Source organism: Leptonychotes weddellii, chromosome 3 (genome assembly GCF_054177405.1).
Source record: "Leptonychotes weddellii isolate Sample4059 chromosome 3, ASM5417740v2, whole genome shotgun sequence".
NCBI lineage: Eukaryota > Metazoa > Chordata > Mammalia > Carnivora > Phocidae > Leptonychotes > Leptonychotes weddellii.
Window position 1 is genome coordinate 6,433,849 of NC_138371.1, and position 15,683 is coordinate 6,449,531.

Sequence of the window (15,683 nt, forward strand, 5' to 3'; positions counted from 1 at the left end):
AATGACATATCAGGTAAAGGGCTAGTATCCAAAATCTATAAAGAACTGGGCAAACTCAACACCCAAAGAACAAATAATCCAGTCAAGAAATGGGCAGAGGACATGAACAGACATTTCTGCAAAGACCACATCCAAATGGCCAACAGACACATGAAAAAGTGCTCAACATCACTCGGCATCAGGGAAATCCAAATCAAAACCTCTGTGAGATACCACCTTACACCAGTCAGGATGGCTAAAATGAACAAGTCAGGAAAACGACAGATGTTGGCGAGGATGCGGAAAAAGGGGAACCCTCCTTCACTGTTGGTGGGAATGCAAGCTGGTCCAGCCACTCTGGAAAACAGTATGGAGGTTCCTCAAAAAACTGAAAATAGAGCTACCCTATGACCCAGCAATTGCACTACTGGGTATTTACTTCAAAGATACAAATGTAGTGATCAGAAGGGGCACCTGCACCCCAATGTTTATAGCAGCAAAGTCCACAATAGACAAAGTATGGAAAGAGCCCAGACGTCCATCAATAGATGGATGAAGAAGATGTAGTATATGTATATGTGTATATATATATACATATATATACACACACACACACACACACAATGGAATACTACTCAGCCATCAAAAAAAAAAAAAAATCTTGCATTTGCAACGACGTGGATGGGGAACTAGAGTGTATTGTGCTAACCAAAATAAGTCAATCAGAGAAAGACAATTATCATATGATCTCACTCATATGTGGAATTTAAGAAACAAAACAGGATCATAGAGGACGAGAGGAAAAAATAAAACAAGACCAAATCAGAGAGGGAAACAAACCATGAGACTCTTTATCACAGGAAACAAACTGAGGGTTGCTTGGGGGTCGGGGGGGATGGAGTAACTGGGTGATGGACATTAAGGAGGGCACATGATGTAAGGAGCACTGGGTATTATATACGACTAATGAATCACTGAACTCTACCTCTGAAACTAGTAATACATCATATGTTAATTCAATTTAAATTTAAAAAAAAAAAAAATGGGGGCGCCTGGGTGTCTTAGTTGGTTAAGCAACTGCCTTTGGCTCAGGTCATGATCCCAGGGTTCTGGGATCAAGCCCACATTGGGCTCCCTGCTGAACAGGGAGCCTGCTTCTCCCTCTCCCTCTGCCTGCCGCTCCCCCACTGCTTGTGCTCTCTCTTTCTCTGTCAAATAAATAAAATCTTAAAAAAAAAATGCATGGTGAGAATTCAGGTTACCAATTACTTCTGAAAAACCAATTTTTCTGAAAAGGCCCTACCTCCCAAAAATACCTATCTACTCAAATAAATTATAAGGGATGGTTCCCATTGTCCTTAAGGAATCTAGACACATTTCCTTACCTCTATATAATACTCAAAAAGCTTCAGAACTAAAGCAGATTCTCATCAACTCAAGACAGGCACCCACACTTTCAAGTAAACAGAAAGAAGAAAGCAGACCTGTGGGGATGGAGGGCCTTAGGGCCTAAGTAGTAACTTCCTATTTTCATGACTCGGTGGAAAGGAACAAGGGTTTGACCAAGGCTCAAAGATAGGCACAAACCTGTTCTTCTTCTGTAAAGGGTACAAGAGCCAACGGAGGCAGGGGCTCCTCCTGTAGGATAGGCAGAAATTCTTTATCCAGTAGGTCTGAAGGTATCTGTATGACCAAATACATGACCATGAAATTAATGCTATCCCTCCAATTACAAAAATTATAAACCAAGAAAAAACACTCTTTAGTCTATATCTTGGTGATTATTATAAACAATTACCTTTAGTAGTACTTACATACTCTGAGAGGGTCAAATATTAAAAACCCCAGGCACCTTCCTCTTCCTCCCATCAGACCACCACTTTCAGATTTGATATACAGCACTAACTCTGGTATTCCAGAGTACAGAGTGGAAGATTAAATCCTCACGTTTAACTAAAGGCACAAGGTACTAAAGAGAGTTTCATAAACAATTTTATCTGTCCTTAGCAACTATCATTAAAATTTGAGATCCCCAATCCATTAATAAAAGTAAAAACAAGGTATATTTTAAAAATACAAAATACCTCTCACTAGTCAGACAGTAAGTGTACTTTACACTGTTTGGGTTTTGATCATTTATAAATGACACAAATATGATATATTTTAAGATATTCTCTCAACTAAAAATTGTATATATTTAATAAAAAAGGGAATGAAGAAGAGAAAGCTCCTCTTCTAACTTCTAACTGAAGAGTAAAAGGTGCAACAAAGAGTCTTCCATTCTCAGCCATCAAATTGGGATAGAAATAGACATGAAGGAAGCATTAAGAGGAAATTAAAGTATTAAGTGCTGAATATTCTCCTGTTTCCATAAAGCTTTCTACTCCTGTAACAAAATCTTAGGTCTTCTCTAAAAAATACGGGGCTCCTTACACTTAGAAGATGCTCTGTCCCCTGAAATCACAATCATAATTCTCAACTATTTACTTTTCTCTTACCTTGTTATCTTTAAGGAAAAGTGCTAACATTTCTTCTCGACCATAACGATAGTCTGCTAATTTATACTTCGGCAAAGCTGGAGAAAGAGGAGGGGACGTGACACTCCCACCACTGGACAGAGCTCGGAGCCTAGAATAGGAGAGACATAAAATATAAAATTGAAGTGTCAAATATTCTGGCACTAAGAACTTTTATTTTTATACACTATGAAAGTGTTCATTTTAGTTCTTTAAAGGAACAGAAAGAAATCCCATTTTCTCAAGGTATCCAAGATTTTAGCTTTAACATAACCTGTTGTCACAGCACATTAAGAGAGCAGTTCATTGAAAAATAACTAGACGACCATGTGACAACTCCTTACTTAAAAGGTTATCATGGCATGTCCCTGAGAAGTCTGGGGGTAAAGAGGTGACACTTTTTCAAAATCATAAAAGGATTAAACATGATTAAAACAAAGGTGAAATATCACCTTATACCTATTAGATTAATAAGAATTAATAAATCTGACAATACCAATTAATAAATCTGGAATACCAGTTGTTGGTAAGGACATAAAACAATGGAAACTTTCAAGTAGTATCTGTGGGATTACAATGGAACCACCACTTCAAAGAATGATCTGCTAACATTTAACAGAACATCAATATTTGTTAAATAAGAAAGTATGCTTATATAAAAGAAAAAGGGAAACATAGAAGCTTATAAAAAAGATATACATGTAAACCTGCAAATAAATTTATACTGTTTAAGAACACATATAAAATGTAGGGGCGCCTGGGTGGCCCAGTTGGTTAAGCAACTGCCTTCGGCTCAGGTCATGATCCTGGAGTCCCGGGATCGAGTCCCGCATCAGGCTCCCTGCTCAGCAGGGAGTCTGCTTCTCCCTCTGACCCTCCTCCCTCTCATGCTGTCTCTCATTCTCTCTCTCTCAAATAAATAAAATCTTAAAAAAAAAAAAAAGAACACATATAAAATGTAGCAAAAGTATAAAAACAAACATGAACAGACAAAAACAAAATTCAAGAGAAGGTTCTATCTGCAAAGGGAAGGAGATTGTATAAAGGCTGTTTTAATTATACCTGCAATGACTTATTTTCTCAACCATGCTGTATAGAAATGTTTGTTACAATTTTATACTTTTATATGCCTATAGTATTTCATGGTTCATTTTTACTGAAAGCAATTAATGATCAGTATATTGAATTTGAAAATGCAGTGAAGAGTTAAAATACAAGAAAAAAAATTTTAAGCCATATTTACTTCTAGGAAAAAATAAAAATATACTCCAAGAGGAATGGAACTGGGGAAAGAGGAACATTTATAAGATTCTTTCATTTAGAGAAAAAAAAAAGTTGGGTGAACCTCAGCAAAAAATGGCAAAAATAAGATCCCACTGAAGCTGTGTCAAACAGCAAGTAGCAAAACTACTATCAGCAGTAGCTCATTATCTGAGGACTGCCTGAAGTTCTATAAAGTAATTAAGTATCAAGGGTAAAGGGGACCAAGGTACTTTACTTCAGTAGCTTAGCCTAAAGGAAAATTCAACAGAAGCATTAAAATATATTCCCCAAATTGCTAAGCTTTATTCACATAAGCAAAAAAGAGAATGATCTAATAAAAAAGCTCAGGTCATGAGCTTTTAAGAATTAATAAATCTGACAATACCAATTAATAAATCTGGAATACCAGTTGTTGGTAAGGATGTAAAACAATGGAAACTTTCAAGTAGTATCTGTGGGATTACAATGGAACCACCACTTCAAAGAATGATCTTTGGGCAATGATCTTTAAAAAAATATGAAGGAAAGCAGAACATTTCTTGCATGTTATTCAAAAGTTATACATGCATAAATATAAAAATGTGTTTACATGTACAATATAATACCAAAAATAAAGGAGGGGGATGTATTAATAAACTCAAGACTGTTACGGTATTTTTTCAATGTTTCTATCTTCTCTTTCTACTTACTTTAACATTTTATTTATGGACAATTTTGAACATATATAAGAGTACCAAGAATTACATAACAAACTCCCACATACCATACTCACCCAGACCCCAAATCAATAACCCATGGTCAACCCTGCTCCTTCTACCACTCCATCTAACCCTCCTCTGATACTATTTTGAAGGATATCATATGCTTTCAAAGATTTTTTGAAGGAAACTGTTTTCATGATTTTTGCGGGAAGTTTTTGAAGGGAAGTTTTTCATCAGTAAATACTTCAGAATGTTCTCTCCAAAAGAATTTTTTCTAGTCTGGACTTTGCTGATTTTCATCTCTGTGATATAGCTTAACACGTTTCTCTGTTCTCTGCATTTCATGTACATTGGTGACAGGATGTAAAGACCTGATCAGCTTTGAAAAGACTTCTTCCATGTAGTGGTGTGTTATGCCATCAGGAAGCACATACTGCCTGGTTGGTTTTTTGAGTCTAGCAGTCCCTAATGACCAATGCAACCAATGCGTAGGTCCCTAAGTTCATTCACTAAGGTTACAAAGTGACTTTATTCTATCATTCCTTCTTTATTAGCTCGAGTATTTCTACAAGGAGAAACTTCTCTCTTACACTATTTGGTATTGTTACCCAATAGTATGGTTCATATAGGAAAGGAAAAAAAAAGGTCTTGTTTTTTTTTTTTTTTTATGTTATGTTAGTCACCATACAATACATCATTGGTTTTTTATGTGATCTTGATTCTTTTAGTTTTCAAACTAGGGACTTGATTCACTAGCATCTTCCAATGGTAACAAATTTTTTTTTTAAGATTTTATTTGACAGAGACACAGTGAGAGAGGGAACACAAGCAGGGGGAGTGGGAGAGGGAGCAGCAGGCCTCCTGCTGAGCAGGGAGCCCGATGCGGGGCTCGATCCCAGGACCCTGGGATCATGACCTGAGCCGAAGGCAGATGCTTAATGACTGAGCCACCCAGGCGCCGCAACAAATTATTTTTAATTAAGGTATTTCACCATAATTATTATTAACAATATTCAAATCCTCACCTTTTAAGTAGGCTGCACACCTAATGAGGGGCTTGAATTCACAACCCTGAGATCAAGAGTCACATGTTCCACTGACTGAGCCAGCCAGGTACCCCTCAAATTGTCTCTTTGACCAGTGGGAAACTCTTCAGGTTGGCTCCTAAATCCTTCTGACACAACCCTAGCAGTCTTTAACAGCTTTTTTTCTATCTGGTATGTCAATATGTTCCAGGCATAGCTTGTATTATTTCTTGCCTCAGACCTAGAATCAACCATTTCTCCAGGGAGCCTGATTCTCTTTAATGCATATTAAAAGCACAATCAGGGTGCTAGGAGTGCTTATTGCTATTAGGCTGGTCTTTTGTTTTCTTTCCAATTACTCTTAGACTTAGAGGTCATTTAGTCCAACTCCTGTAAGACAGGTTGGAACAACCAGGTAAGAAAACAATATACACATGAAAAAGTAATCCAACCACTGCTGAAGGACCTTCCAGGAAACTGCTTTCCATCAAATTCATGTAAAGTTGGGCATTTTCCTGAAAAAGTAGAATACCCACTTAGAACTGAGGCTGGGAATTTTACACATGAATTACCTCATTTCATTTAATTTCAGCTTCACAACAACCCTAATAACAGACGAGGGTTAAACAACTTGCCCACACTCACAGCCAGCAAAACAAAGACTCAAACCTAGGTTTTCATGACTAAAAAGATCAAAACCCAAAATTTTATTTAAAATAGGCAAGGTTTGGGATTCCTGAGTGGCTCAGTTGGTGAAGCGTCTGCCTTCGGCTCAGGTCATGATCCCAGGGTCCTGGGATTGAGTCCCAAGTCGGGCTCCTTGCTCAGTGGGGAGCCTGCTTCTCCCTCTGCCTGTGCTCGCTCTCAAATAAATAGTAAATAAATAAATAAAATAAGCAAGGTTTATTTTCCCAAACATTAATCTTTTAAATTTTTTTTTTTTTAAGTTTCATTTTATTTGTTTGAGAGAGAGAGAGAGAGACAGAACACAAGAGGGAGTAGGGTCAGAGGGAGAAGCAGACTCCCCACTGAGCGGGGAGCCGGACGTGTGACTTGATCCAGGGACTCCGGGATCATGACCCAAGCCAAACGCAGTTGCTTAACCAACTGAGCCATCCAGGCACCCCTTGCCAAACATTAATCTTAAAATATGTATTTTATTAGAAATTATTTTAGGGGTGCCTGAGTGGCTCAACAGATTGAGTGTCCAACTCTTGATTTCAGCTCAGGTCATGATCTCAGGGTCATGCAACAGAGCCCCACATCGGGCTCCATGCTCAGCGGAGAGTCTGCTTAAAGTTCTTGTTCTCCCTCTCCCTTTGCCCCCTCCACTCATGCACTCTCTAAAATAAATAAATTTTTTTTTAAAAAAGAAACTATGTTAAAGTATCTTTCTTATAGTAAACCAATATGCTTGTCAATAGTTCCTACCACTAGAGGGCACATCTAGATTGCTCTTCCAAGTGAAAATCATTCCAATACTGGCAAATAGTCACAATGTCTCTTTAGAGACTTTCCTTCTCCTGGCTCAACATTACTAATTTCTTTATCTGCTCCTCACAAGGTTTCAAATCCACTCACCACTCTGGTTCCCTTCCAATGGACCCTACTCCCACTGCCCAAGGACTGAATGTCCAATGTTGAGGACTGAGTATTTCTAATAAGCACCAGATCTATTAAGAATAACATAACTAGAGTGAATTCTCAAGAGATTCCTCCAGCTACTGTGAAGAGAACAGACCAACCAAGGCAAACTAAGAAAGTAGCCTGAGTAAGGGGAATTGTGCTCTACTCAATAATTGGCAAATCCTGTTCCAAGTCCCTCTCCACCTACAGATATTCGTAAAAGCTAAAAACATACCTGGGTAATACCCCTCCCTAAAAACCCACCAGTGATCTTTAACCTCTCTTGGATCTTGCTCCATACAACCCTCTCTTCTAGAAATTTAATCCCTCCCTACCTGCTTTCCCCTCAGTCTCTAAATATATCTAACAGTGATTTAAAACCCCTTTAATGCAGCATCCTCATCTTTCCTCTTCATTTCAGAAACATCTCCACATCCATACTTCTGGGCACTTCAAAACCCAGCGCAAAAAAGAAACAAAAAAACACAGTGGCATAATCTGGCTTCTCCCCTACAATTCCACTGCTCCAGTAAAGTTCATCAATAACCTCACACAAATCCAAGGGACAATTTCCTATCTTCGTCACCTTCTTCTTTCTGGTCATACTGAGATCTGTTTAACACAAGAGGCCCAGTTCTAATATGAGTAGTAGTAACTGACGGGTAGCATTAGAGGACCTTCTAAAACCCCATGATACCCCAAAATCTTCACTTATTGTCCCAAATCCAAACTTCAGCTTATGAAAGCAATTTGGAGTGTCAGTGTAGATGTGTGAAGCTGTAGGAGTCAAAAAACATTTCTGGGTAAGCTCCTGATTCTCAACTCCACTCTAACCTCTTCCCTAGAGTTTAAGGCTTCTATATACAATCACTTAGAGCCTCTCAGCTTTAGCTTTAATATGCCCCAAAGCCTACTCATCAGTTTATTCATCCCAACCCCCTTCATCACTTTAAGGCAGGTAAGGACACTACTCAACCACTGGATTAAGAATCTGGGAATCATCCTTTACTCCTCACCTTCTACCATCTCCCATACCCAATTACCACATCATACCAGTTTTAGATCCTAAATCTCTCAAGCCATCCTGTGGATCAACTAACCCATTATTATCCACACTTTTCTTACCTGGACTGCTACAACAGCATCCTAAGTGATACAACTAGTCATCATTCATCCTCCACACTGCTACAAATATATTTCAAATGCAAACCTGAATAAAATGTTCCCTGATTAACAATTGTTCATTGGCACACAACGATCAAATAAAATCCAGAACTTCTTAACATAGAAAGGCTGCCTCCAAGCTCATCTCTCCCACACTTCACAGTAAAGATAATGTCTCAGAATTCCTCTCTTAAACTTGCTGTTTCCCACCCCCTTGTCTTTACACACGCCCTTCCTGTTATCAGGAAAATTTTATTTTTTCAAACCATTTTCACTTGCGGGGAGGGGAAGACTACTGGGGGAAAAGAGAGGTTAAGTGGAAGGAGGAGAAGGAATAGATGAGTCAGAATGAAACGAATGAGGAGTTGGAAAGAGAATGCAAAGGAGAAAGGAAGAGAGAGAGAAATCTTCAAGATCCTGGCTAGACACAAGTACCTGCTCAGCCCTCATGGAACTAACTGGCTAGTGGAAGAAAAAGCTAATAAACGGTCATACAAATAGACATACAGCTATTGAAGGATTCTGGAGAAAAACTTGACCCAATTTATATCTTAAGATTGCTCTGCCTGCTGAACAATGAGAAGAATGGAAGTCAGAAAACATCAGGCCACTCTTGCAATCAATCGTTTATGTCAGAGATGGTGGTGACTTATACTAGGGTGACAGCAATGCAGGTGGAGAGAAATGAACAGATTCAAGAGATATGTTGGAAAAAAAAAAGAGAGATGTTGGAGATGAAACTGACAAGGCACTGTGATCGACTAGATGTAGAGATACAGAAGTAGAAGAAATAACCAGGGTAACTCAAAGATTTTGGGACTGAGCAAATGGGCACACTGTGGTATTTAAGATTAAATAAAAGAAAAAATTTAAAACAGTAAAACTCAAGCTCAGTTTCAGATAAGTATGAAGGATGAGATGTTTATAGGCATCAAATAAGCAGCTGAATATCCTATACTTCACTACACTTCCTTTACATGTTGACATTATAGTGAAATTATTTAGTGTCAGCTTCCCCACCACATAATTCAAAAGTAGGTACCATGTCCTTTCAACCTTGTTGCCTCAGCATCTAACACAAGACACAGAATGTAGGAGGTACGTGAGAAATGTTTTCTAAACAAATCTTAATATTCTCTTCTAAAATACACCCTGGGGGGCGCCTGGTGGCTCAGTAGGTTAAGCATCTGCCTTCGGCTCAGGTCATGATCCCAGGGTCCTGGGATCAAGCCCTATGTCGGGCTCCCTGCAGCAAGGGAGTCTGCTTCTCCCTCTCCATCTGCCCCTGCTCACATGCGCGTGCGCTCACTCTTTCTCTCACTCTCTCTCAAATAAAAATATTTTAAAAAATAAATAAAATACACCCCTGGATAATACCAAATTACTTATCCCTTCAGACCGCACTGATGTCTTTCACTCTTTTTGAAAACTGGGATGATTAATGCATCCCATTCTCCAAAACTTCTCATTTTCCCCACAAGCCCACAAAGATGATACCTAACGCAACAATGTCAGGTTTTCCTTCTTTGCCCTCATTTCTCCCCACCCCCATGAGACTTGAATGCCTTTGTCCAACATTTACTAAGTGCCTATGTTCAGTACATTAGGGTAAACAGTGGGCTTACCAAAATTGAGAAATACAGTGCCTTATGTTCTTTTCTGAGTAAGGTAAACACGGAGACACAACACAAAGATGTAACTATTTTCACACAGGTATAAACAAAGTGCTTTGGGGGAAACAAGTGCCTCACTTTCTTGCTTGGAAAGACCTGGGAAAACCTCCTTACGACCACGGAGATAAGGCAGAAGAAAACCTAAAGGAGATTCCTTGGCTCCTTCCCCATAAAGCCAGGTAACTATCTGCAATTATTTCCTGTATGATAAATTCCTTTATCATCTACATGTATCTATTTACAATCCTCAAAGTAAAAAAAAAAAAAAAAATCCCCAAATAAAACAGTAATGAATTTGTTATTTTGGTTTTTTTTAAAATGTCTTTAAGTAGGGCGCCTGGGTGGCTCAGTCGTTAAGCGTCTGCCTTCTGCTCAGGTCATGATCCCAGGGTCCTGGGATCGAGTCCCACATCGGGCTCCCTGCTCGGCAGGAAGTCTGCTTCTCCCTCTCCCATTCCCCCTGCTTGTGTTCCTGCTCTCGCTATCTCTCTCTCTGTCAAATAAATAAATAAAAATCTTTAAAAAAAAATAAATAAAATGTCTTTAAGTATACATACAAATATTTGCAGGAAAAAAAAAAATAGGAGGATACAAACCAAAATGTTCACAATGATTATTTGGATGGTAGGATTAAGGATAACTTAGATATTTTCTTTTTCTTTTGTACTACCATTTTCACCAAGGTTTTCTAGAATAAGCATGAATTGGGGCACCTGGGTGGCTCAGTTGGTTAAGCAACTGCCTTCGGCTCAGGTCATGATCCCAGGGTCCTGAGATCGACCCCGCATTGGACTCCCTGCTCCGCAGGAAGCCTGCTTCTCCCTCTCCCACCCCACCTCCTTGTGTTCCCTCTCTCGCTGCCTCTCTCTCTCTGTCAATTAAATAAATAAAATCTTTAAAAAAAAAAAAATAGAATAAGCATGAATTACTTTGTTGCCGAAAACAAAAAATTCCAAAAAAAAAAAAAAATCCAAAAAACCTAAATCTACCACATTTAAAACAAAAAAATTTTTTTTTTCTTAAGGTAGTACTTAGTGTTTTGTCAAGGGTGAAATAAACAGGCAGGGGATGCGAATTAAATTCACACAACCCTTCTGGTGGTCAATCTATCCATACATCATCCAAAGCCTTAAAACTGCAATTTTTGATTTAATAATTCCACTTCCAAGGAATTATTCCAAAATAAATACTCAGCAATACCAACAAAACTGTTCAAGGATGTATACACATATTTATAATAGCAAAACATTAAAATGAGCTTTACTTTCCAACAACTCATTCACTCACTGAACAAATATTTATTGAGTACCTACTATAATGCAGGCACTGGACATACAGCAGTGAACAAACTGTACAAAAATTGAGACCAAAGTACCTGCCCTCAGTGGAGCTCACAGTCTAGTGGGAGCTGGAGGATGGGATATAAATAATAGAGAGTAAGTGAGTAAAATAGTTGCCATATTCTACTTGGATATAGACCATTAAGAAAAAATTAAGCAGAGGAGAACAGGAAATAAGGAGAAGGTATTATATATAGAAAGCAGTAACATTTGGGCGCCTGGGTGGCTCAGTTGGTTGGGCGACTGCCTTCGGCTCAGGTCATGATCCTGGAGTCCCTGGATCGAGTCCCGCATCGGGCTCCCTGCTCAGCGGGGAGTCTGCTTCGTCCTCGGACCCTATCCCCTCTCATGTGTTCTCTCTCTCTCATTCTCTCTCTCTCAAATAAATAAATAAAATCTTTAAAAAAAAAAAAAAAAAAAAGCAGTAACATTTGAGTAGAGACTATTGTTTTATTCCTAGAAACTATTTACTCCTCCATTAAATCTATCACACGTTTTTAAATTGCTTCAGTGATTATATAACACACATCTTTATTCTAGAGAGAAGCTAAGACCTAATGATTCCACAGACCTACCTTAAAAAGTCCATGTGTATGGTCATTCATGGTCTGTCTCTATCACAATTTTCTTTTTTTTTTTTTTTAAGATTTTATTTATTTATTTGACAGAGAGAGAGAGAGCAGGAACACAAGCAGGGGGAGTGGGAGAGGGAGAAGCAGGCTTCCCGCCGAGCAGGGAGCTCGATGCGGGGCTCGATCCCAGGACCCTGGGATCATGACCTGAGCCGAAGGCAGACGCTTAACAATTGAGCCACCCAGGCGCCCCTCTATCACAATTTTCAACATTCTTCCATCTTCACTAAGTTCCCAAGTACCAGTAAATCTGTTCATTTCATCCAACTCTGATTGAACATTTATGTTTTACATCATAATAAAAATGATCTTAGTAAACAGAATAAAGCATCACTGAATTAGTTTCTGTATGGTTCAGAGTTAATACACTGATGGAATGCAATCACTCTAAATTTTGATTCTCAGGTATTCTGGACAGAGCTCCTTACCTCCCTAAGTTCCACAATGAATGTAATGTTACATGCAGAGAAACACAGTAGCAGCTTCTATTCATATTACAGCTTCTAGCTCAGGGTTACCAGAGTTACTTAAGGGTCTCATATATTCCCTTTGCCAGAAAAAAATTGTGACAGATGGTACGAAAAAGGCAGTGTGCCTACTTAGACCTCCACTCCTCGGTTTAAAAGCATTTCAGATGACTAAGGGAAGGACTCTAAGCTCTGATAATGCCTGCAGGGTAACAATTAGGTAAAGCTACTGTTTAAGCATGGGACTGGTAACTGTCCTCTACTAAAGTTACTTCACTTCAAATTCTGTATAAAACCTGGGCTGATCAAACAAAACTTCAGAGTACCAATGAAAAAATGTGTATAGTGCTACTGATAGACTGGGCCAATGACATACTGAAATGACTTTGGGAGCCCATGGTTTAGGGCAGGGGCCAAAAAACTTTTCTCTGCAGAAAACCAGAGTAAATATGTAAGCTTTTTAAAGCCAGATGGCCGGCCTCTGCTTTAACTACTCAACTGTGCCACTATAGTATGAAAGCAGCCAGATAATACGGAAACAAATGGGTGTGGCTATGTTCCAATAAAATTTACTCATAAAAACTTTATTTATAGTCCCACAGGCCATAGTTTGTCAATCCACGGTATAGGGCAGCAAGCTTAACGTGTACTGACTCTAGAACATCTCCAGCAGTTTCTCCTTTTGTTTAGGCTAAATTCCTAGTGTTGTCTCTTTTTCTTAAAAAGGCGGGGGGGGGGGGGGGGAACAACTTCCTTAAGTTAGCTGACAAGTTTAATCATGTTTTTACAAAGAAAGTGTGTAAATACAAAAGAGAAGCAGTTACAAAATTCTAGATAAAGGCAGAAGAGTTACACACAAAATGGTTTACAAAGTGAGCTATATGGATTTAAACCCACCTTATAAAGTCAGTAAGATGTGAATAAAGATTTAGCTACAAGAACGTTCATCAAAAATATTTTATAATAATGAAAAACTGAAAACAGCCTATATATGCTACATCTAGAAGACTAAATAAATGATGGTACATCATACAATGCAACCATTTAAGATAATAGAAAACATTTATTGATAAAAAAAAGATACTTTTGAAGTGGTTATTTTTTAAAAGCAGGTTACAAAGCTGAATGTACAGTATGATCCCATTTTTGTGAAAATAAATGTACATATACACAAATGAGCATACATAAAACCACCTGCAGAGATAAACTAACCTATTTACAGTGGTTATATCATGGATGATAAAATTATGGTGATTATATCTTCCTCTGGCTTACTTGTAATCTCTAATTTCTTTAAAAACATATACTAATATGGTAATAAAATTATTTTTAAAATACAAACTAAGAACTAAAACAGGTACAGCATTACTTAGGTCAACATTTTCAAAATAAATTCTCAAAGTAGAGAAGCTGCATCAGTTCTTAGAACTTCAAGTAGTGATTTCTCCTCAGTCTCCAAATGCTAGCTATAAGGGCCAAGAAAATTTAGAAATTACATATAAAAAGAAATGCATAAAATAAGTTAATAAGTGTCTTCAAACAGAGAGTTACTACAGAAGTCTGCATCATTTTTCACCTAAACAATCAGGAATGTTTAAGACACCTATCTACTTTATATACTGCTTCTGGAATAGAATAGAAAAAGCAACTATTCATGCCACTGACGAGAGGATCTTCAATCACCAACATTGGGGGGAAAAGAAGAAGAGGGGGGAAAAGTCACACTACAATGTGATGGATCTCAAAATTCCATGAGAATTCCATATTCAGGGTCCAAACACATCTGTAAGAGACTCAAAGGTCAATGAATTGTTATTATGGCAAATGCTATCCCAATCTTAGATGAGCTACAGTTAATAGCCAGTGTAATTCTGGACCACCTGCCTAGCCCATCAATAAAATAAAATTCAAATAATAATTCAGTAAGAACTATGTTTTCAAATAAGTCTATGAATAGCACTCACAAAACAGCATTGTAGCAGAAAACATACACAGATAAAAATGTTACAATTATATGTAAAATTTTATATGCACCTAGACAAGGGCTCAAATGAAAAAGCAAGTAATTTGCTAGGGTGGTGGGACTGCAGGGAGTCAATCATCATTACATAACCATTATCAGTGCAAAACCAGACCAAGAAAATTCCATTATCATTACAAAGCCAGACCAAGAAAGTTTTTTTAAATACAGAATGCAGTCATTAACCAAACAGTAATTTATTCCTAGATAAACTACACTGATTTCAACTAGGCACAAAAATCAAAGTCTCAAAAACATGTACATTTATAAACCACCCAACAGCTGTACAAATACCTTACTACTATACTAGTAGTATATCCAATATCAAATAGGATGAGATTTTGAAAACTCACCATTCAGGCCCAAAGTTCAGTGTCTGCGTTTCCGCTGCCATTATTTTCCGTATTTTTACAATAGATTTTTATATGTGGAGAAACCTGTTAATGAGAAAAATATCTCCATACAGTTAATGAAGAGTAAATGCAGAATTCCAGCCCAGAAAGTCTATCTAGGGTGTTTTACTTATTCCCTGGCTCCATTTAACCAAAGCCAACAGAATGAGATTTTTTAATCCCTGTTTATAACAGGATAGCAGGCAAAGTGAAATTCATAAACCACCTTACATTTCAAGTCACCATCTTCTTAAGTTTATCTGGGGAAAGTAGGCATGGTATAAGATGAAGCCAATGAGATAGGTAGGAGCAGACCATGCAGGGCACCAGGGACCAAATTAAGGACCTTCTTCATTAACCACTGAGCAAAAGGGAGTGAATGAAGGGTAACAGATTTACATTTTAATATATATTACTTCCTTGCTCTCCCATCACCATGAGGTATATTAAAGATTCTTAAAATAAGCATCCTCCCTTCCTATCTCACAGCTTCCGCTACAACTCTCCCCACTTTCTGCTTAGCATTTTATACACTAGTGATCCTTTAAAAAAATTATCTTGAACCATCAAGTTAAAATAATTCACTAATAAATTTCATGAGTGACCTTTCAAAAACCATTTTAAAATATCAGAGCTTAAAGTGAAGTCAGACAAGAAAAGACAAATACTGTAGGATATTACTTACATATTGAATCTAAAAAAAAAAAAACCAAACTCAGAGAAACACAGAGTAGAGTGGTGGCCACCAGGGGCTGGGAGGTGGGAAAAGTAGGGAGGTATGTGGTCAAAGGGTACAAAGTTCCACTTCTGGGGATCTAATGTACAGCAAGATGATTACAGCTAATAATACCATATTATATACTTGAAAGTTCGTAAGAGATTAGA

At 37.9% G+C, this 15,683-nt stretch overlaps 1 protein-coding gene across 6 annotated transcripts in view; it reads right to left on the reverse strand.

The window, feature by feature from the left end:
- The window catches only part of GIGYF2 (GRB10 interacting GYF protein 2), a 137,192-nt gene that overhangs the window by 96,156 nt on the left and 25,353 nt on the right, over positions 1-15,683 (reverse strand). For all 6 annotated transcript variants that reach the window (XR_014143328.1, XM_006739590.3, XM_081813382.1 and 3 more), the window contains 3 exons: positions 14,760-14,843; positions 2,478-2,607; positions 1,567-1,662 (listed from right to left, as the gene is read on the reverse strand). Coding sequence is in view for 5 of the 6 variants with exons in the window: in XM_006739590.3 (XP_006739653.2) it covers positions 1,567-1,662; positions 2,478-2,607; positions 14,760-14,800 (267 nt within the window). In the remaining variant the exon portion in view is untranslated. The remainder of the gene's footprint in view (positions 1-1,566; positions 1,663-2,477; positions 2,608-14,759; positions 14,844-15,683) is intronic.